The 18,860-nt window shown below is 39.2% G+C and overlaps 1 protein-coding gene and 1 long non-coding RNA gene across 2 annotated transcripts in view; one reads left to right on the top strand and one right to left on the bottom strand.

The window, feature by feature from the left end:
• Positions 1 to 18,860, top strand: part of IQCH (IQ motif containing H) — a 224,238-nt gene that overhangs the window by 86,227 nt on the left and 119,151 nt on the right. The window contains exons 8-9 of the mRNA XM_044925394.1: positions 3,324 to 3,403; positions 5,439 to 5,477. Of these exons, the coding sequence (XP_044781329.1) occupies positions 3,324 to 3,403; positions 5,439 to 5,477 (119 nt within the window). The remainder of the gene's footprint in view (positions 1 to 3,323; positions 3,404 to 5,438; positions 5,478 to 18,860) is intronic.
• On the bottom strand, positions 588 to 8,982 carry LOC123328212. Its single transcript, XR_006543008.1, has 2 exons — positions 8,936 to 8,982; positions 588 to 1,897 (listed from the first exon to the last, which is right to left on the bottom strand). It is a non-coding gene; the product is annotated as an uncharacterized LOC123328212 (long non-coding RNA).

Below are 18,860 nucleotides of genomic sequence, written 5' to 3'. Positions count from 1 at the left end.
TTTAAATCTGTTTTAGCTGGTTCCCCTGATACCCCTGTTAATTCTCTATGCCCTTGAGAAATAAGCCAAATTAGCTACAATATATCATCCTGTGTATGCATTGCTGGATTTCATTTGCTAATATTTTGTTTACCATTGTTCAGGAGAAAGGTTGTCCTAAATTTTTCCTTTCCTATGTTTTCCTTTGGATTTAGTAGCCTGGTGAGTTTTGCCTCAGTGAGTGGGAAAATGTCTATTCAGGTCCTTTACTCATTTAAAAATTAGGGTTATTTGGTTTTTTTGCTATTAAGTTGCATGAGTTTCTGGTATGTATTATATATATATATTTATTATTACAATGTACACTTTAAATATCTTATAATTTATTTTGTCAGTTATACTTCAATAAGGCTATAATTTTTAAAAATAGAAGGAACAAATAAATAATATGAAAATGAAAAAATGCAGAAACTGCAGATAGAATTTAAAAAAAAATATGATAATGATGTCAATATATTTTAAAAAACAAAATGAAAATTTTCCTAGAAAAATCTAAATTACTTAAGTTAATTCAAGAAAAAATAGGAAACTTAAAACAATAACATTAGAAAATTTGACTTGGTAGGTAAAAATATCTGTCTTACAGAACGGACATGTGCATACTTACACACACACACAAATATACCAAACAAAAAAGGCCTCAGGTCTTTTATAGGCAAGCTTTACCAATTTTAAAGATCAGGTAATTCGTATATTAAATGCCATAGGGAAACAAAAGAAGGCGAGCTTGCCAGCTGGTTTTATGAAGCTACTAAAACTTTGGTACCAAAACTAGATGAGGACTGCAAGAAAAAATATATAAGTCAATCTCAGGAACATAAAAAATAGCATTCTACATACAAGTTAGCAGTATGACTATAATGTGTGAAATATATAACTAGCAGGAAACTGCTGGGTAACAGGGAGCCCAGCCTGGTGCTCCGTGACAGCCTAGAAGAGTGACATGTGGGGGGAGAGAGACTCAAGAGGGAGGGGGTATGTACAACCAGTATAAAAGACCGATTCATACTGATGTATGGTAGAGACCACCACAACACTGTAAAGCAAGTATCATCCAAAAATAAAAAGTTAGCAGTATGTTTTTACATTCATCATAATCAAGGAAGGATATGTGGCGGATTCAACATTAGAAAAATCGAACAATACAATTCACCACATTAACAGATTAATAAAGAAAAACTCTATGATCATCTTAATACACATCAAAATTTAAAAATCATAAAACACAATTCAACATTAATAATAAGAGAAAATCTTCTGGGCAGAATAGAAGTAGAAGAGAATTTTCTGAACCTGATGGTTGTCTTCAACCAAAACCCCAAAGCAAACAGTTTTCTTAGTAGGGAGGCTTTAGAAGTATTCTGTTAATATTTCCTCATTAAAAGCAGAGACAGTTCAAGGATGACCACTGCTGCCCTCACTCTTACTGCCGTCCCTGTTGGACACTGCCCCTGAGACCCTAGCCCGTGCAATGAGAGGAAGCATGGTATAGAAAGAAGGAGCGGGAAGGAAGGGTACCCGTCAGGCATGTATGTGACTGCGACTATCAGAAACCCTAACTAGCAGGGCTTAAACAGTGAGTTCATTTGTCTCGGAAGGAATCAGGAAGTAGGGAAACGAGCGACGGTGGTGCTTATACACAGCGTTGTAACAACTCTCTTTCTGCTTTTCCTTCTTTAGCATGTTTCGTTCATCCACCTCACAGCTCTAAGATGACTCCTGCAGATTTGTGCCTTAACATGCTCATTCCAGGCAGGAAGAGGGGGAAATAGTAGCACCAGTCTCTTCCCGGAAGCCCTTGGATGGGCCTTCCTTCACTTCTCAGTGGTCACATGGCCACTGTTAAAGACAAGAAAGGCTGCAAGTGAATGTGCAAGGATAAGGTTAGGATTAGTATTAGGATGGAGAAGGCAGTGGCACCCCACTCCAGTACTCTTGCCTGGAAAATCCCATGGATGGAGGAGCCTGGTGGGCTGCAGTCCATGGGGTTGCGAAGAGTTGGACACGACTGAGCGACTTCCCTTTCACTTTTCACTTTCATCCATTGGAGAAGGAAATGGCAGCCCACTCCAGTACTCTTGCCTGGAAAAGCCCATGGACGGAGGAGCCTGGTGGGCTGCAGTCCATGGGGTCGCAAAGAGTCGGACACAACTGAGCAACTTCCCTTTCACTTTTCACTTTCATCCATTGGAGAAGGAAATGGCAGCCCACTCCAGTGTTCTTGCTTGGAGAATCCCAGGGACGGGGGAGCCTGGTGGGCTGCCGTCTATGGGGGTCACACAGAGTTGGACACGACTGAAGCAACTTAGCAGCAGCAGCTCTACCAGCTGAGCTATTGAAGGGTGCTGATATTTGAAGAGTATCTGTTAATTCTTTCTAAGATTTGTTGTTAGAGAACTGACAGAAAAGGGGTGGACTGAGGAAATGAGTAGAAAGAAGCCTCACTTCTTTGACTCAATTAACTATGTAAATAAATTATTTGTTCTCTTTCTTAAAAAGAGCAGTATAAGGATTTTTCTCTCCTGAGAATGTCAGATTTGAGCTGTTTTGTAAAGGCAGCTGTGTTTGCTGCCAGGCAACAGTAGAGATTCGATTTCTCTTACAAGCATTATCTAGCTTGTAGGCTTACCTCCACTATGGACTAGCTGTGTTCTCCAAAAGTTGTTGCTTATAGATTTATTCCCAAAACAATATTTACTTGTGTTTTTCACTTGCTTTATTTACCCCAAGCCTCTTAAATTCTTTAGAATTGCCTTTTTAAATGATTATACATTAGAATAGTCCATCCTATATATAGTTACTGGAGAAGGAAATGGCAACCCACTCCAGTATTCTTGCCTGGAGAATCCCATGGACAGAGGAAACTGGCAGGGCATGGGGTCGCAAGAGTCGGACACGACTTAGCGACTAACCCAACCATCATGTCCCTTTAGACCGAATTTGGGAATACAGCTATTAAAAGAAATCTTAGAGTGAAACATTTTATAAGACAAAGATAACTTTCTAAGTTGCTTTCTTTAAAAATTTGCCTCTTTCTCTATGAAGTTTACATAGGGGAGTTGACCTCATATTCTGATGGAACTGTTGCTCTTCCAAGCTCTTTGCTTTCCTTTTGAAGTCAATGATCACAAATGTTTCATTGAATTGATACAAGAATGACTGGGAGTGAACAGAGAATGGGTGACAGAGCCACCTGACTTTTAAGGTGCAAACCCAACAGCATCAACCCAATGAATCAGTCTCTCTTTTTGGAAGAGGTAACCCTTCTTCACCTCTGTCCACAGCCCCATTTGCTGCACCCCAGAGAACAGAGTCGATTCCAGAGGAGATGAAGACTGTCTCTCTCAAGAGACAGAGATCAAAGGTATTCATATTCCTAACTAATAAAAGAAAATTGTTCTAATTTACAATATCCTCAGTGAGATTTTTGGTAATATGTGCATGTTATAGAGTTGTATGTTTCACACAGAACTAAATATTATTTCTGCTGCTGCTGGGATGCATTTGATTTTAAAAGGGAAGATTGTTCTGCAAGTAAACTCTACCATGACAGTATCAGTAGGATCTAAAAAATTCAATCATGTTCCATTATTTCTAGACTAACTGATTCAGTTAATCTCTACTGCTATCTGGTCAAGGGCCCAGGAGTCCGGAATACAAGGCTTTATATACAAATTTGTGTTACATGGGGTATATTATTGTGTGCTGTGTGCTGTAGGTACTGTGCTTAGTCACTCAGTCATGTCCGACTCTGAGACCCCATGGATTGTAGCCCACCAGGCTCCTCTGTCCATGAAGATTCTCCAAGCAAGAATACTGGAGTCTGTTGCCATGCCCTCCTCCAGGGGATCTTCCCAACCCAGAGATTGAACCCAGGTCTCCTGCATTGCAAGCAGATTCTTTACCGTCTGAGCCACCAGGGAAGCATGTTATTGTGAGGTTTCCTTTATCGTTAAGCATAGGATAATAAAGCAAGTTCCCCAGTTTTGGACAGATACCTTAATGCGGAAGGGAAAGGGGCTCTATTCTCTGACCTTAGGACCTCAGAGTACAATGCTCATCCCTATGGAGATTCTCCTGGTTTAAAGGTGCTGGACTTTTATAGCTTGCTTTCTTATGTTTATGAGCCACAGACAGACTTGTGATAATTGAAACTTTTCAACATAGAAGGAGACAGCTGGCAGTGTTTTTCTTTTTTTTTTTTTTTTCTGGGCTTACCCTATGGGGTCATGTTTACAGCTGCTCCCATTAAAAAAAAAAAGAAAATGAAAGCGGAATTGAAGAGTGACACAGAAGAAATTAATCCAACTGTGTCTGCATAGTCAACTGTTACCTGTTCTTTGTAGACCTTGTCTTCTAACATCCACGTCTTCCTCAAGATGTTTTCACTGTATTTGCAGCACGGGTGGGCTGTCTCTCCTTAAGAGATTTCCAAGCTGTTTATGTAGCAGTATGTCATGTGCCACCACAGTTGCCATGGCAAATATTTGTGTTTCGTGAAAAACGTGGGTTATAAAAAAAAAAAAATCATTGTAAATGGCCAAATCCCAAGACAGACAGGCCTTCAGGCTAGTGTTTGGCCTGCACCATCATTGTTTCCATCTCAGCTGTTTAACAGGCTGTGTGTGCAAGGCCATGGGCTAACGTGCATAATGGGAACAGGCAGGCACACCTGTTTTGCTTCTCACCGTGTTGGCACTCTCAGGCTCCACAGTTTATACGTAACAGAGCTACAGGTAATGTAAATATGACTAAGTCTTATCCAGTGAGTGGAATACCTCAAAAAAAAAATTTTTTTTAAATAATGACATTTCCTGAGTGCTGATTAACCCTGCCTTTAATTTCCTGTCTACTGACTTCACCAAGCTTTCCCCTAGTGCTAAAAGCAGTAATATCTAAAGACTTTCCTAATAGTCCCGAGTTGCTACATTTTTGAATTGACTCTTTAATGGTAAATGAAATTATTCATAGTCTCTGTGAAAAGTGTCCTAGCATGGAAGTTGAAAGGCTAAGAGAAAGACTGTGATAGGCCTGGCCTCGTGATAAACCCAGAACAGAGCTTGGATCCATCCCCACCACCGGGCAGTGAGGTGCCACATACAGAAGCCCTTTCTTGAAAATGGAACTTGGCATCTGATTACAGTTGGTCATTTTTAGTATTTATTTTGTCAGACTCTTTCTTCAAAGCAAACAGGGCTGTTGGCAAGCAGCGCATCACTCTGGGGTGGGGAAGGTCTTTCTAATTATTAGCTCCTGCCTGCCTGGAAAGAGGGAACAGGCTGGCCCAGCAGGGGAAGCTGGGGAAGTGGGGGAGGGGGAGACCCTGTGCCTTCTATTTGTTTTGTAAAATTACCCATGAGAGTCATTTTGATTTAAACTGTGTCTGTTCTTCATTGTAGTGGAAAGGCAGAAAGTCAAGAGGATATCATGATAAGAAGGTCTGTAATTTGTGTGACTAGTTGAAATTTGGGGTCTGTCACCTGATGTCCCTTCCTTTTGCTTCAGGGCAGAAGTATGGGAGGCGGGTTTGACAGCTGGAGACCAACAAAAGTTCTTTCCCTCTTCTTTTATAAAAGAAATTAAATCGTGTTTTCAGAAAATATGGTTCGTTTAAAATGAAAAACACCACCCCTTCCCTTTTGAGACTGAATTATTTCTCAGGCTGCAGTCCCAAAAAGTGATTTAGCATACTCAAATTTTTCTGAATGACATCAGTCTTTGACCTCTATCAAAGATTTTCGTCTTTTAAAAATACACTTAAAAATGATAAAATATGAAAAGCAGACTCCAGTTGTTCTCCAGCACGTGCTTACACATGCGTACAGGGATGTGCGTGTGTGTTCATATGCGTGTGCACTGCACTCTGCATCTCTGATGTAACAGGTAAGAGTGTGGGATTTAGAGTTAAGCTGACCAAAAGAAACAAGGAAACCAAAAAGTTGGAAAAATAAAATAGTCCCCACAAAGAAAAGTACATGCCGGCAAGGAACATTCCATAGGGTCATGTGTGGGTAAGAGAAGTTCCGAACATTAACTTAGTAAGGAGCAGAGCAAGAGAGAACCAGATTTTCCTCTTACTAATAGAGGAACTTTGAGCAAGTCACTTCAGTTCTCCATATCCCACTTTCCTCCTCTGAGAAATGGGGATGATACCTCCTTTCTCTAGGGTGGCTCTGAGGATTAGAGGTGTTATCATGTGTGGAAGTACTTTGGAAGGATAAAGTACTTATTTCACTATTCACTACTCTATTTTTAAGAGTATCTTCTAGGCCTCCTTCTCTTGGTGACCTTATCAGAATTTCAGAGGGAGTTTAGTCACCCCTTCTCAAGGAAAAAGAGTTCACGTTTTGGGTCTCTTCATACTCCTGCAGAGCCGAGAGCAGACAGGGCTGTATTTACAGCAGTGACAGCATTACCGTGGTTCTGAACCTAGACAGAGGGTGCTCCAGGACGGATTAATCAGTTCAGTTCAATGCCCTAACTTGCCTTCACTTCTTGCTGTGAGGAAACTGTGAGCTTGCTTCTGCACCTGAAAATTAGGATGTGCTTTAAGGCATTCTCTATCTGGGATGTTTCTAACAGCTCATATTGATTGTGTTCTTAAAACATGCACAACATATTTTCCATACTGACTGAATGCTCGTAGCAACCCGGAAGAACCTCTGTACTGTCATTGCCCCCAGGCCCACAGAGCTGGTAAAGAGGTGCAGAGGCTCCAGAGTTTGTGCCCTGTCCACATACCAGGTCATGAACTTTTCCTCACGGGCTGGTTTCCAGATATTATTGCTACTACTTTCACTACCGGCAGCTAACATGCACGTGTACCTTATCTGTGCCAAGCACTGAACTTTTTTACAAGGAACATCTCACTTCGTTTTTACAACAACTCTATGCAGTAGGTACTATTATTATTCCCATTATACTGGGAGGACCTACATACAGGGAAGTGAAGGTCATCCAACAAGTGGCAGAGCCAGAATGAACTGCATGACTGCTTAGAGCCCCAGACATTAGATATTTTTTAAAAATCTCAATAATTTTTGATGGAAATCTTTCTAAAAGATATATCTCTGCCTCCCTAATGTAATTTAAAATTTTTCTCTATTCAGTATCATACATGTATATATCCAGTTTCTGGTGTTGTTTTATTTCCTTCGGTATCAGGACAATGGTTGTCACCTCTGCTCTCAGGTCTGCTTTTATTGGCTCTGAATTCAGCAGCCTTTTCTATCTCCTAGATCATTTAACTAAGTATCAATACATTTGGTTGAATGATAAGTTTGAGTCAATCAAGTTTAGTGTAAGGATCCAAGGAATACAATAATAGACCATAGTAGAGTTCATAGTAGTTATTTCAAGAAATCAAAAAAAAAAAAAAAAAAAAAAGGAATCTAGTTCAAAGGTTTGAAGTTCCTAAAATTGCCTCTCTCAACAAATAAATCTTTTTATTATTTTAACAACTATGTTAAGATCCACTTAATTAAGTGGATCTTAATCCACTTGTTGGATGACCTTCACTTCCCTGTATGTAGGTCCTCCCAGTATAATGGGAATAATATTTTGATTTAAAAAATCTACCTGTATAGATAAAACAAGCAAAGAAATACATTTATGGGACATAAGAGTCCAGGTTGAATTCATGAGTGTGTTTGCTTCTGAGAATGGTGGAGGGAGAGGAATGAGCTAAAATGAAATATAGAGAGGACTTTGATTGTACCTAATGTTTTGTTTCCTTTATTTAAACATATATAAATATATAAATAAATATATTTTAATGTATGATAAAATTATAAATGTATTAAATGTACTGCATTTTAAATATTAAAAATTTAAATATAAATATTTTTGTCTTCTTTGCTTCATATATATATATTTGTGTGTATATATATATATATTTCATGTATCTCTATTATATATAATCTGTATTATCTAACAGTAGGACTTCACAGAACAATGTAATTCATCCTCATGGAGGTCCTCCTGATTTAAAAATACTGGATTTTCTTAGTTTACTCTCACGAGTTTATCAGTCATGGATATATATATATATATATATATATATATAACATATATGTGTGACAAAATATGTAATATTTATATGTCAAAGAAGACAAAAGATTAATGTATGTCCACAATAGATGTTTTTATTATTCTCCATACTTTTCTGTAATCTAGAGACTTTTTCCAAACTAAAGGAAAACAAATAGAAAAAGAAAATCCTATTTCTTAAGCCATACACTCTATTGTAAAATATCCTTTGGTGTAGGAAGATTAGGTTTGAGTGGTAACACGGTAATATCAAATGCGGGGTCTTACTTATCTTAGTCAATATTGTTACTGTCTTTAGTATTTTCCCATCATATATTCTTAATCCTCTTGTTAGAAAACTATATGTTATACTATAGCTGAACTATTTTAATCAAGCAACATATGTGACGTTGAGCATATGACTGCCCTGCAGTCTCCTTTCCCCTATCTGTATAAAGAGGATATTAGACCAGGTCATTGTTTTTAAGCAGTTTCCACGTCCCCTATGACGCTCACCCTGACAGCCCTAGGAAAAGGAGAAAGGCAGAAACCGTTACCTGATTGTTTGACATTAAATTATAAATGTCAAATTATTGATAAGTATTAAAGTTATTAATAAATAAAAAGCTTCCAGTTTTCTTTGTTATAAATAAAACTGCCATGAACGTCTTTCAAATTTGTGCATAAATCTTTGTCAGTCAGTCAGTTCAGTCGCTCAGTCGTGTTCAACTCTTTGCGACCCCATGGACTGGAGCACGGCAGGCTTCCCTGTCCATCACCAACTCCTGGAGTTTACTCAAACTCCTGTCCATCAAGTCGGTGATGCCATCCAGCCATCTCATCCTCTGTCATCCCCTTCTCCTCCTACCTTCAGTCTTTCCCAGTATCAGGGTCTTTTCCAATGAGTCAGTTCTTCGCATCAGATGGTCAAAGTACTGGAGCTTCAGCTTCAGTGTCAGTCCTTCCAATGAATCTTCAGGACTGATTTCATTTAGGATGGACTGGTTGGATCTCCTTGCAGTCCAAGGGACTCTCAAGAGTCTTCTCCAATAATAGAACTCCTTGGTCAAAGGATATAAACATTTTCAGATACAAATAACCAAACTTTCTATTAGTGCTCCAAACCTGAAGCTATGAGTTTACAAATAATTTGTGTGATCATAGAACAGCATTGAGCTATAAACCTAGCCCAAGTGGTGTTGAGTTTAAATTTTACTATTCACTTATTCATTCATTCAGAGATTCTCTATTGACCTTTCACAGTGGGTCAGGCAGGGTACTAGGCACTAGGAATATAGCAGTGAAAAAAACAAATCAAGTTTTTGCCTTTTTGGAATTTATATTCTAATAAGGGAAGAGGAACGTTGTTTACTTTAATATGTGAGGTAGTGGCGAATGCTATGAATTAAAATAAAGTAGAATATATTGGATTGGCCAAAAATTTCCTTTGATTTTTAAGTAAAAGACACATCTTTAATTTTCACCCAAAACTTTATTGAACAATATATTTGCTCTTTTGTTCCACTACCTTCTGCCATTTTCCAGGCAACTTCATAATTCCATCTTCCCAATAGTTTCTTCTATTTGAGCAAAGAACTGTTCCAGGTGCCTTTTACAGTCTTCCAGGGATTTGACATTTTTTCCATTAAGAGAATTCTGTAAAGACCAAAATAAATGGAAATCCAAAGGTGCAATGTCTGGTGAATACGGTGGATGTTCAGAACTTCCCAGCTAAGCTGTAACAGTTTTTGCCTGGTCATCAAAGAAACGTGGTTTTACATTATCCTGACGGAAGGTTATATGTTTTCTGTTGACTAATTCCGGATGCTTTTCACTGAGTGCTGCTTTCACTTGGACTACTTGGGAGCAGTTCTTGTTGGAATTAACCATTTGGTTTTCCAGAAGGAGCTTATAATAGAGGACTGACTCCCTTCCAATTCCACCACATACACAACATCACCTTCTTCAGTATGGTTGATGTTGGTTCATTTTGCTTGCCCCATGATCTCCTCTGTTCCCCATTATTGTACAGCATACATTTTTTTCATTGCCCATCACAATTTGTTTAAAAATGGAATGTTTTTGTTACATTTAAGTAGAGAATTGCATTTGGAAATACAGTCAAGAAAGTTTTTTTTTCCCCTTGTGTGGAACCCAAACATCAAAGCAATTAACATATGCAAGCTGGTGCCAATGATTCTCAATGCTTGATTTGGATATTTTGAGTATGTCAGCCATCTCCTGCCTGGTATAATGTTGATTGTTCTCAATTAATGTTCAATTTGATCACTATCAACTTCAACTCATCTGACCAATTGTGGAGCATTGGCCAGTGAGAAATCTCTAGCATGGAACTTCACAAACCACTTTTGACACAATCCATAGTCACAGCACCTTCTTCATTCACTGCACAAATCTTTTTTTGCACTTCAGATGCATTTTTACCTTTCTTGAAATAATAAAGCATAATATACCACAATGTCTTTTTTCTTCCATCTTCAATATTAAAATGGCTATACAAAAAATTCACCAATTTGGGGGCTTCCCTGGTGGTCCAGAGGTTAAGAATCCACCTTGCAATGCAGGGGACACCGGTGCAGTCCCTGGTCTGGGAAGATCCTATATGCTGCAGAACAACGAAGCGCATGCACCACAACCACTGGGCCCGCACTCGACAGCACTCAAGTCACAACTGCTGAGCCCACGTGCCTAGACCCTGTGCTCTGCAACAAGGGGAGCCCCCGCAACCAGAAGCCCGCACACCTCGCAACTAGAGAATAGCCCCCACTCACAGCAACGGAGACCCAACATAGCCAAATTTCATTTTTTTAAAAATGAAAAAAGAAAATTCACCAATTTTGATTTTTTTTTAATGCACCTGATAAGACAGCTGTCACAATACATTCTAACAAAATTGTTTCAAATGAAGTTAAGGGCAACTAAGTTCTACTAGAGCCATCTTACGGAAAAAAACTGAACGAACCATTTAGACTGTCCAATATATGTCGGTATAGAGAGCGTGACAAGATGAGGTATTATAAGAATTCTGCAAGTTTTAGTGATCTGTGATCAACGGACTTGCTGTACACACATTTTTCTCATGAAAATTGTCATGTCAGACTTTACTTTGGTGATGATAGAGGGCCTTCTCAAGGCTTGCTCTTTTTCCTTTACCTACAGAGAAAATGATAATGTGGTTTTTTTCTCAGGAAACTAGAACTCCAGGCTGCTCTGGATTCCCATCCTATTTGGTACATATCCCTAGCAGGTTCTACCCATCCATCATAATTGTCCAAGAGGCCTTGAACTATGTCACATTCTCTCAGAGAGTAGTAGAAGGACAGCAAGAAAGATGAAATCAATGCAGCAGTAAAACAAAATATCTCTGGAAAAGGAGACTTTACATTTGACTAAATATAGATTCCATCTATTTAAAAAATCTTCTTGATTTTGTTGTTTGATCTTCAGTCAGAACTGGATCCATTGAGTGGTTCTGTTCCAAAAGAATACAACCAGAGATGAGGACTTTTTTTTCTCCTCAGGAAGTGTTTCAGAGTTCAGGAAAAATCATTTAAATAAAGATAGATTTGAAAACAATTACAGAAATTATCCCTGGAGGATTGCTGCTGATCTGAGTGGCCTTTACACTCAACTCAATGAGTTCTCTATTTTTGTTGTTTAGTCTGTTTGTAAAGGTGAAGGGCTCTGACTCTCACTTTTAACTGACCCTTAAGGCGTATGCAGTTTCTATGTCCTACAAACTGAGAGCGGTTCTGTTGATTTGCTGACCCTAAAATATTGGACTATCTCCTTTTGGGATTCTCTCCCCATGACCATCTTTACACAGAGTTGGTGCAGGTAGCTATTTCGCTATTATAGTTTGTATGTTTCTAGAGTTTCCTGTATAAAAGCTAGAAAAAGGGGGAAAAAAACCAAACCTGGGTATCTTTCATGGACATGAAGTAAAGCTATTGGAGATGTTTGCCTTTGATTTGATGGCCTGACTAGCTCCAGGAGTGTATTAAACACAGATAGTACTGGAGAGGTAACACTGTAAGTCAGAGAGACATAGAGTGTCAAAATTAGAAGTGCCCTGTTGTAAATTGAAATGCCATGGGAGAAGTGACTTCCTACAGAGGCCACAGAGGAAGGTGGTGACAACCTAGATCCTTGGTCTTCTTCAGATCCATCACTTTTCCACTATACCATGGTTCTCTGGCATGTTCATCAGGGTTGGTTTAACAGACAGTGAAAAAGTCTTTACATATATTCTAATCTTCACAACAACTTCATAGGAACCTCTCATTTTTACAGATAAGAAACGTGTCAGGAAGGATGTTGTCATAGTCCACTCAAGCTGCTATAATGAAATATCTAGAATGTGTGGGTTAAACAGCAAACATAAATTCTCACAGTTCTGGAGGCTGGCAGTCCAAGGTCAGGGTGCCAGTCTGGCTGGGTTCTGAGAGGCTTCTTTCTGGTTTGACAATGGCCGCCTTCTTGTATCTTCACATGGTAGAAAAAGAGATCTCTTTTGTCTCTTCTCATAAGGGCACTAACCTCATCATGAAGACTCCACTCTCATGTCCTAATTACCTCTCAAAGGCCCTATCTCTGGGGACTAAGGCTTCAACATATGAAATTTGTGAGGACACAAACATTTAGTCTATAGCAGATGGTAAGTAAGAATACATAGTACATAGTAGCAGACTTGACTTGGACTTGGACTTGATCCCAGGCTGGTCAGACTTCAAGGCCAAGGCTCATTTCCCTGGACCCACAATATCTTATTTGGGTTAAAGGTGAGGCCAGTAACATTCAAGACTCCTCATGCTCTAAAGTTCAGGTCTGTGACTGGGCTCAATTCCTGAACCTTGATGAGGTCAGCTGTTGTCTCTGAATATTGTATGTATCTTTCAAACAAGTCTAGCAGGCACATAGCATAACAGTCTTGGTGTCTGTTCTGTACAAACCTTAACACACTGTAAACCCTTAGTGAATATTAAAAAACAGGCCAGACAAATGGCATCCCTGGTCATCAGGGAGTAATGAATTCTCCATCTCTGGAGGTTACTCCATTCATACTCTGAACTAAGCTCTCCGTTAGAGCCATAATGGCAGGAAGAACTTAATCTTTTTCACACAGTGGAGCTGGTTAGGTTAATTACTAGTGGGTATGTCTGATTGTTTGAGAAACTGAACATTGGTTAATAGATTCAAAAGTGGTCCAGTCTATCATTCTAGGCAAATCATTCTCTAAAGGTGATATCCATGTTGGATTATCCCCAAAACTGGACCATTTATCACCAGGAGATCTTGTTTAAAGCCAATTTAGAGATCCTTGGCTACAGTTTAATCCTATATCCGCATGTTATCCGCATGTTTGAAAAGAACATTTTTGATGAAAACATTCAGATTAGACTTAAACACATGCCTTTTTTTTTCCTGGATTTTTTCTTTGAGGCAGTTATGTCTGAATTTTAGAAGCTAATACTGGGCCTGTCTGTTTTGCTTCACATCTGGTGACTTACTGATATAGGTAATCATCATCCGCACTGGTCATAGCAAGCACCCTCTGACAACAGACGACTCTACACATGGACTGATATCACCAGATAGTCAATACCAAAATCAGATTGATTATATTCTTTGTAGCTGAAGATGGAGAAGCTCTGTATAGTCAGCAAAAACAAGACTGGGAGCTGACTGTGGCTCAGATCATGAACTCCTGATTGCAAAATTCAGACTTAAATTGAAGAACATAGGGAAAACCATTTGGCCATTCAGGTATGACCTAAATCACATCCCTTATGATTATAGAGTAGAAGTGATTAATAGATTCAAAGGATTAGATGTGATAGGCAGAGTGCCTGAAGAACGATGGATGGAGGTTCATAACATTATACAGGAGGCAGTGATCAAAACCACCCCCAAGAAAAAGAAATACAAAAAGGGAAAATGGTTGTCTGAGGAGGCATTACAAATAGCTGAGAAAAGAAGAAGCAAAAGGCAAAGGAGAAAAGGAAACATACACCCATCTGAATGGAGAATTCCAAAGAATAGCAAGGAGAGATAAAAAGCCCTTTTTAGGTGAACAATGCAAAGACACAGAGGAAAACAATAGAATGGGAAAGACTAGAGCTTTATTCAAGGAAATTAGAGATATCAAGGGAACATTTCATGCAAAGATGGGCACAATAAAGGACAGAAACGGTATGGACCTAACAAAAGCAGAAGATATTAAGAAGATGTGGCAAGAATGCACATAAGAACTATACAGAAATATCTTTATGACCTGGGTAACCAGAATGGTGTGATCACTCACCTAGAGTCAGACATCCTGTAGCATGAAGTCAAGTGGGCCTTGGGAAGCATCACTACGAACAAAGCTAGTGGAGGTGATGGAATTTCAGCTGAGCTATTTCAAATCCTAAAAGATAATGCTGTGAAAGTGCTGCACTCAATATGCCAGCAAATTTGGAAACTCAGTGGTGGCCACAGGACTGGAAAAGGTCAGTTTTCATTCCAATCCCAAAGAAGAGCAGTGCCAAAGAATGTTCAGACTACCACACCATTGGACTCATTTCACATGCTAGCAAAGTAATGCTCAAAATCCTTCAAGCTAGGTTTCAACAGTGTATGAACCAAGAACTTCTAGATATTCAAGATGGATTTAGAAAAGGCAGAGGAACTAGAGGTCAAATTGCCAATATCTGTTGGATTTTTTTTAATTTTATTTTATTTTTAAACTTTACATAATTGTATTAGTTAGAAAAAGCAAGAGAGTTACAGAAAAACATCTACTCCTGCTTCATTGACTATGCTAAAACATTTGACTGTGTGGATCACAATAAACTGTGGAAAATTCTTAAAGTGATGGGAATACCAGACCACCTTACCTGCCTCCTGAGAAACCTGTATACAGGTCAAAAAGCAATAGTTAGAACTGGATATGGAAAAAACAGACTGGTTCCAAATAGGAAAAGGAGTACATTAAGGCTGTATATTGTCACCCTGCTTATTTAACTTGTAGGCAGAGTACATCATGAGAAATGCAGGGCTGGAAGAAGCACAAGCTGGAATCAAGATTTCCGGGAGAAATATCAATAATGCAGATGACACCACCCTTATGGCAGAAAGCAAAGAGAAACTAAAGAGCCTCTTTATGAAGGTGAAAAAGGAGAGTGAAAAAGCTGGCATAAAACTCAACATTCTAAAAACTAAGATCATGGCATCTGGTCCCATCACTTCATGGCTAAAAATGGGGACACAATGGAAACAGTGAGAGATTTTATTTTCTTGGGCTCTAAATTACTGTGGAAGATGACTCCAGCCATAAAATTAAAAGATGCTTGCTCCTTGGAAGAAAAGCTATGACAAACCCGGACAGTATATTAAAGAACAGAGACATTACTTTGCTGACAAAAGTCCGTATAGTCAAAGCTATGACTTTTCCAGTGGTCATGTATGGATGTGAAAGCTGGACAATAAAAAAGGCTGAGTGCCAAAGAATTGATGCCTTTGAACGGTGGTGTTGGAGAAGACTCTTGAGAGTCCCTTGGACAGTGAGGAGATCAAACCAGTCAATCCTAATGAAAATCAACCTTGAATATTCATTGGAAGGACTGATGCCGAAGCTGAAGCTCCAATACTTTGCCCATCTGATGCAAGGAGCCGACTCATTGGAAAAGACCCTGATGCTGGGAAAGATTGAAGCCAGGAGGAGAAGGGGATGACAAAGGATGAGATGGTTGGATGGCATCACCGACTCAATGGACATGGGTTTGAGCAAGCTCCAGGTAATGGCGAAGGACAGGGAAGCCTGGCATGCTACAGTCTATGGGGTTGCAAAGAGTCAGACCTGACTCAGTGACTGAACAACAACATCCTGCCTTTCTGCTTGTTTTAGATTTTGAATTTTTTTATCTAAATAACTGCTCCAAAAACTCTCAAAGTCACCTAGTTAGTAATTCCACTTTGCAAATGAAGAAGAGAATTTCCAAGCTAGTTGACTCAGTTAGAACGGGATGCTAAATGTTAGGCCACAGCCACAGATTTGGACTCTACGTGGGCCGATTAGTAAGGGCAGGCATCTCACAAAGGTGTGACTGGTGTCCTGAAAAGAACTAGGTGAGTATGCAGATGGCGCAATAGACAGCCATCCCTGCTAGAAGGGAGCAGTGTGGCTATTGAGTCAGTAGCACATCTTAAACAAAAGAGAGGAGAGAGAAAGAGTCTGGGAGGAGAAGAGTAAGGAGAGGAAAAAGAAAGGGAGAGAGAGAAGGAAAAGAAGAAAGGAAGGGGAGAGTGGGGGAGGGAAGGAGGGAGAGAATGAGGAAGGAAGGAGGAAAGAAAGCAACAAATAATTGTCGACAAGTTCATGGAGATAAATAGTAAGGGAAGAATAGCAGAAGGAACCAGAACCTGAAGCATGGCGTGACCTTTAATCAGGGCTCTTATTCCTAGCAGGCTGTGAAGCAGCTTTGTCTTTACCTGCTCAATGGATCTCACAATGCTGATGCACTGCTTTAATTTGGGAAGCCTTTCTCTTGAGAGACATGTCTTTTCTTGCTCTAAGTCTAAAGTGTTCCCAAGTGTGGCATTCTCCGTGACAGATGTACTACAGTTATGCTTTAGCTGACTCTAAACCCATAGCTTCCTTGTGCCTGAGTGGTCTATTTGATGTCCAAGAGTGTGTTTCCTTTGAGAGCATGTCTTTACTGGAATATCATCCAAGAAGGTAGGGAGGTGTAATCCCTTTGTTCTAAAACAGCCCCTGTGCAATTCGGTCACTCCATTCCCACTGCACAGCTATTCTTTCAAAAGGTCTTAGATGCATTTGCTGCTGTATGTCAATGCCCTAGACCTACTCCCTGGAAGGGCACTGTCCAATAGAGGCTTAAGAGTCCACACCTTTCTAAACTTCTCCCAAGGTTGCTCCAATTCCACACGACTCATTGTAAAGAAAAGAAATTTCAAAACTAGTTTAACGTTACCAAGGAGACAAGACTTTCTGGTGAATCTTTCGTTCATAGTTGTGCTTCTTATAGGAATCTCAGGGTCTTGTTCACAAAATCAACCACGTAACTGGCAGGACCAGCCAGTTCTATACATCTGTGATTATTCTGCATGTCTGTTCCTCAGTGATGAAGTACTGCCATTCTTCTTTGAATTCTAACCTTCCCACCATCTTCTTTCTTGAAGGAAGGCAGAAATGTAACCAAGTGATCCTGCTTTTGGAACATTTGCCCCTTGTCTTTTACCAGGAGCTGAGCTCTTCCTGCCAGGGCTGATGTCTGCCGAAGGAGGCATTGCTTCTCTAACTCCCTCTTGCCCGTCCAAGAAAAAGGAATTTGTTTCCATCTACCAAATAGTTTGTATTCTCTTTTAGAGCCTTGATTAGCTCAGAAAGGGCTAGAGTCTTGGTAAAATGCTTTCTCCATTGTTCTTATGCCTATAATGACTCAGAAAGTATACAAAAGTTTGTTGCTATAAAAGTCTGCTTCAAAATTCAAGGAAAGTACCCCCTTTCAAACTTAACACTTGCTTTTCAGCATTTTTACTTGAGATGGCAGCCCAATTAATTATTCCACTGCCTGGAATCTAAGAAAAGAAAAAGAATTGAAAGGTGATTTTTTTCCCCTTGTGTTTCCTTATTGTGGTTTTATTGTAAATGTATCTCTTGGCTTGCTTTTCTCTTACCTTTCTGCTTTGAATTTGTTAGTTAATATCAGTTAACATTTGTTTAGTAAAGACAAAGCATGAACAATTTAACGTAGTAATACTCAGCACAGTGCTGTGGAATAATAGTCATTGATAAATTAACTGGGTCTTTTTTTCCTTTGTGTTTTGTGAAAATTCTTCAAAGTGCAGAGAGCAATATAATCTATAATCTGGTAGAGATGGAGTTTATGCACCTGATAATGTTGACATATTGAAGACAGTCTGTTCCTTAAATCCCTTAGCGAGAAGCAGTCAGCACAGTTAAGTTGATACCTCGTTGACTAACAAGAAGGCAGGACCTGAATCACCTACACCCCTCACACCTCAGGCCATAGGACTCATTTAGACCATGGGGCAGAATGTCTATTCTTCTAGTACCATGGGTTTAAATAATGAAATGTAAGTAGTTTCATAGAAGACAGTGACACAAATTTCCTTTTCCTTTTTTCTGTTGTTTAAAGCAATGTATGTGTGACATATATTGCTTGTTGTCATCCAAATCTCTTCTTATTTTATTTTTAAAATAGCATTTGCTCAGTTTTTTTATGCAGAAAAGTGTAAAGAATAAAAAACTGCCCAATAATCTCATTCTTAGAGAATGCCTCTTGACATTTAAAAATAAAAGTAATATGTTTTCATGACTTAAAACTCAATCAGTACCGATGGGAACAAAATGAAAAGCAAATATTTTTTGGTTTTAATTGTGAAATTTCAGATTCTGTCTGCCTGGGGACAGCTCCAGATATGTCCCTAAGAAGTGTCCAGATTTAAGAATACAAGAACATGTGAAGATAAACCTGAAAGTGGCAAGGGTGATAAAATACAACATAATGCTTTTTATAAAACTAACTCCTGGATATTCGGAGAAGGTGACAGAAGAACTCCAAAATGCTGGAAAGCGCTGATCTGTTAGAAAAGTTCAGAACAGACAGGACAGCTTTGATGGGCTTATCTGAAGGTGTTGCATAAACTGCAAAGAAAGGCTTCATTCTATTTTTCGGGATTGGTGGGTAATTTATGAACAAGAAAACAGTGACATGCTTCCATTCATGCATGTGTGAAAAGTAAAT

Source organism: Bubalus bubalis, chromosome 11, assembly GCF_019923935.1.
Source record: "Bubalus bubalis isolate 160015118507 breed Murrah chromosome 11, NDDB_SH_1, whole genome shotgun sequence".
Classification (NCBI taxonomy): domain Eukaryota; kingdom Metazoa; phylum Chordata; class Mammalia; order Artiodactyla; family Bovidae; genus Bubalus; species Bubalus bubalis.
Note: the sequence above shows the minus strand (reverse complement) of the source record. Positions and strands in the feature narration are given on the sequence as shown.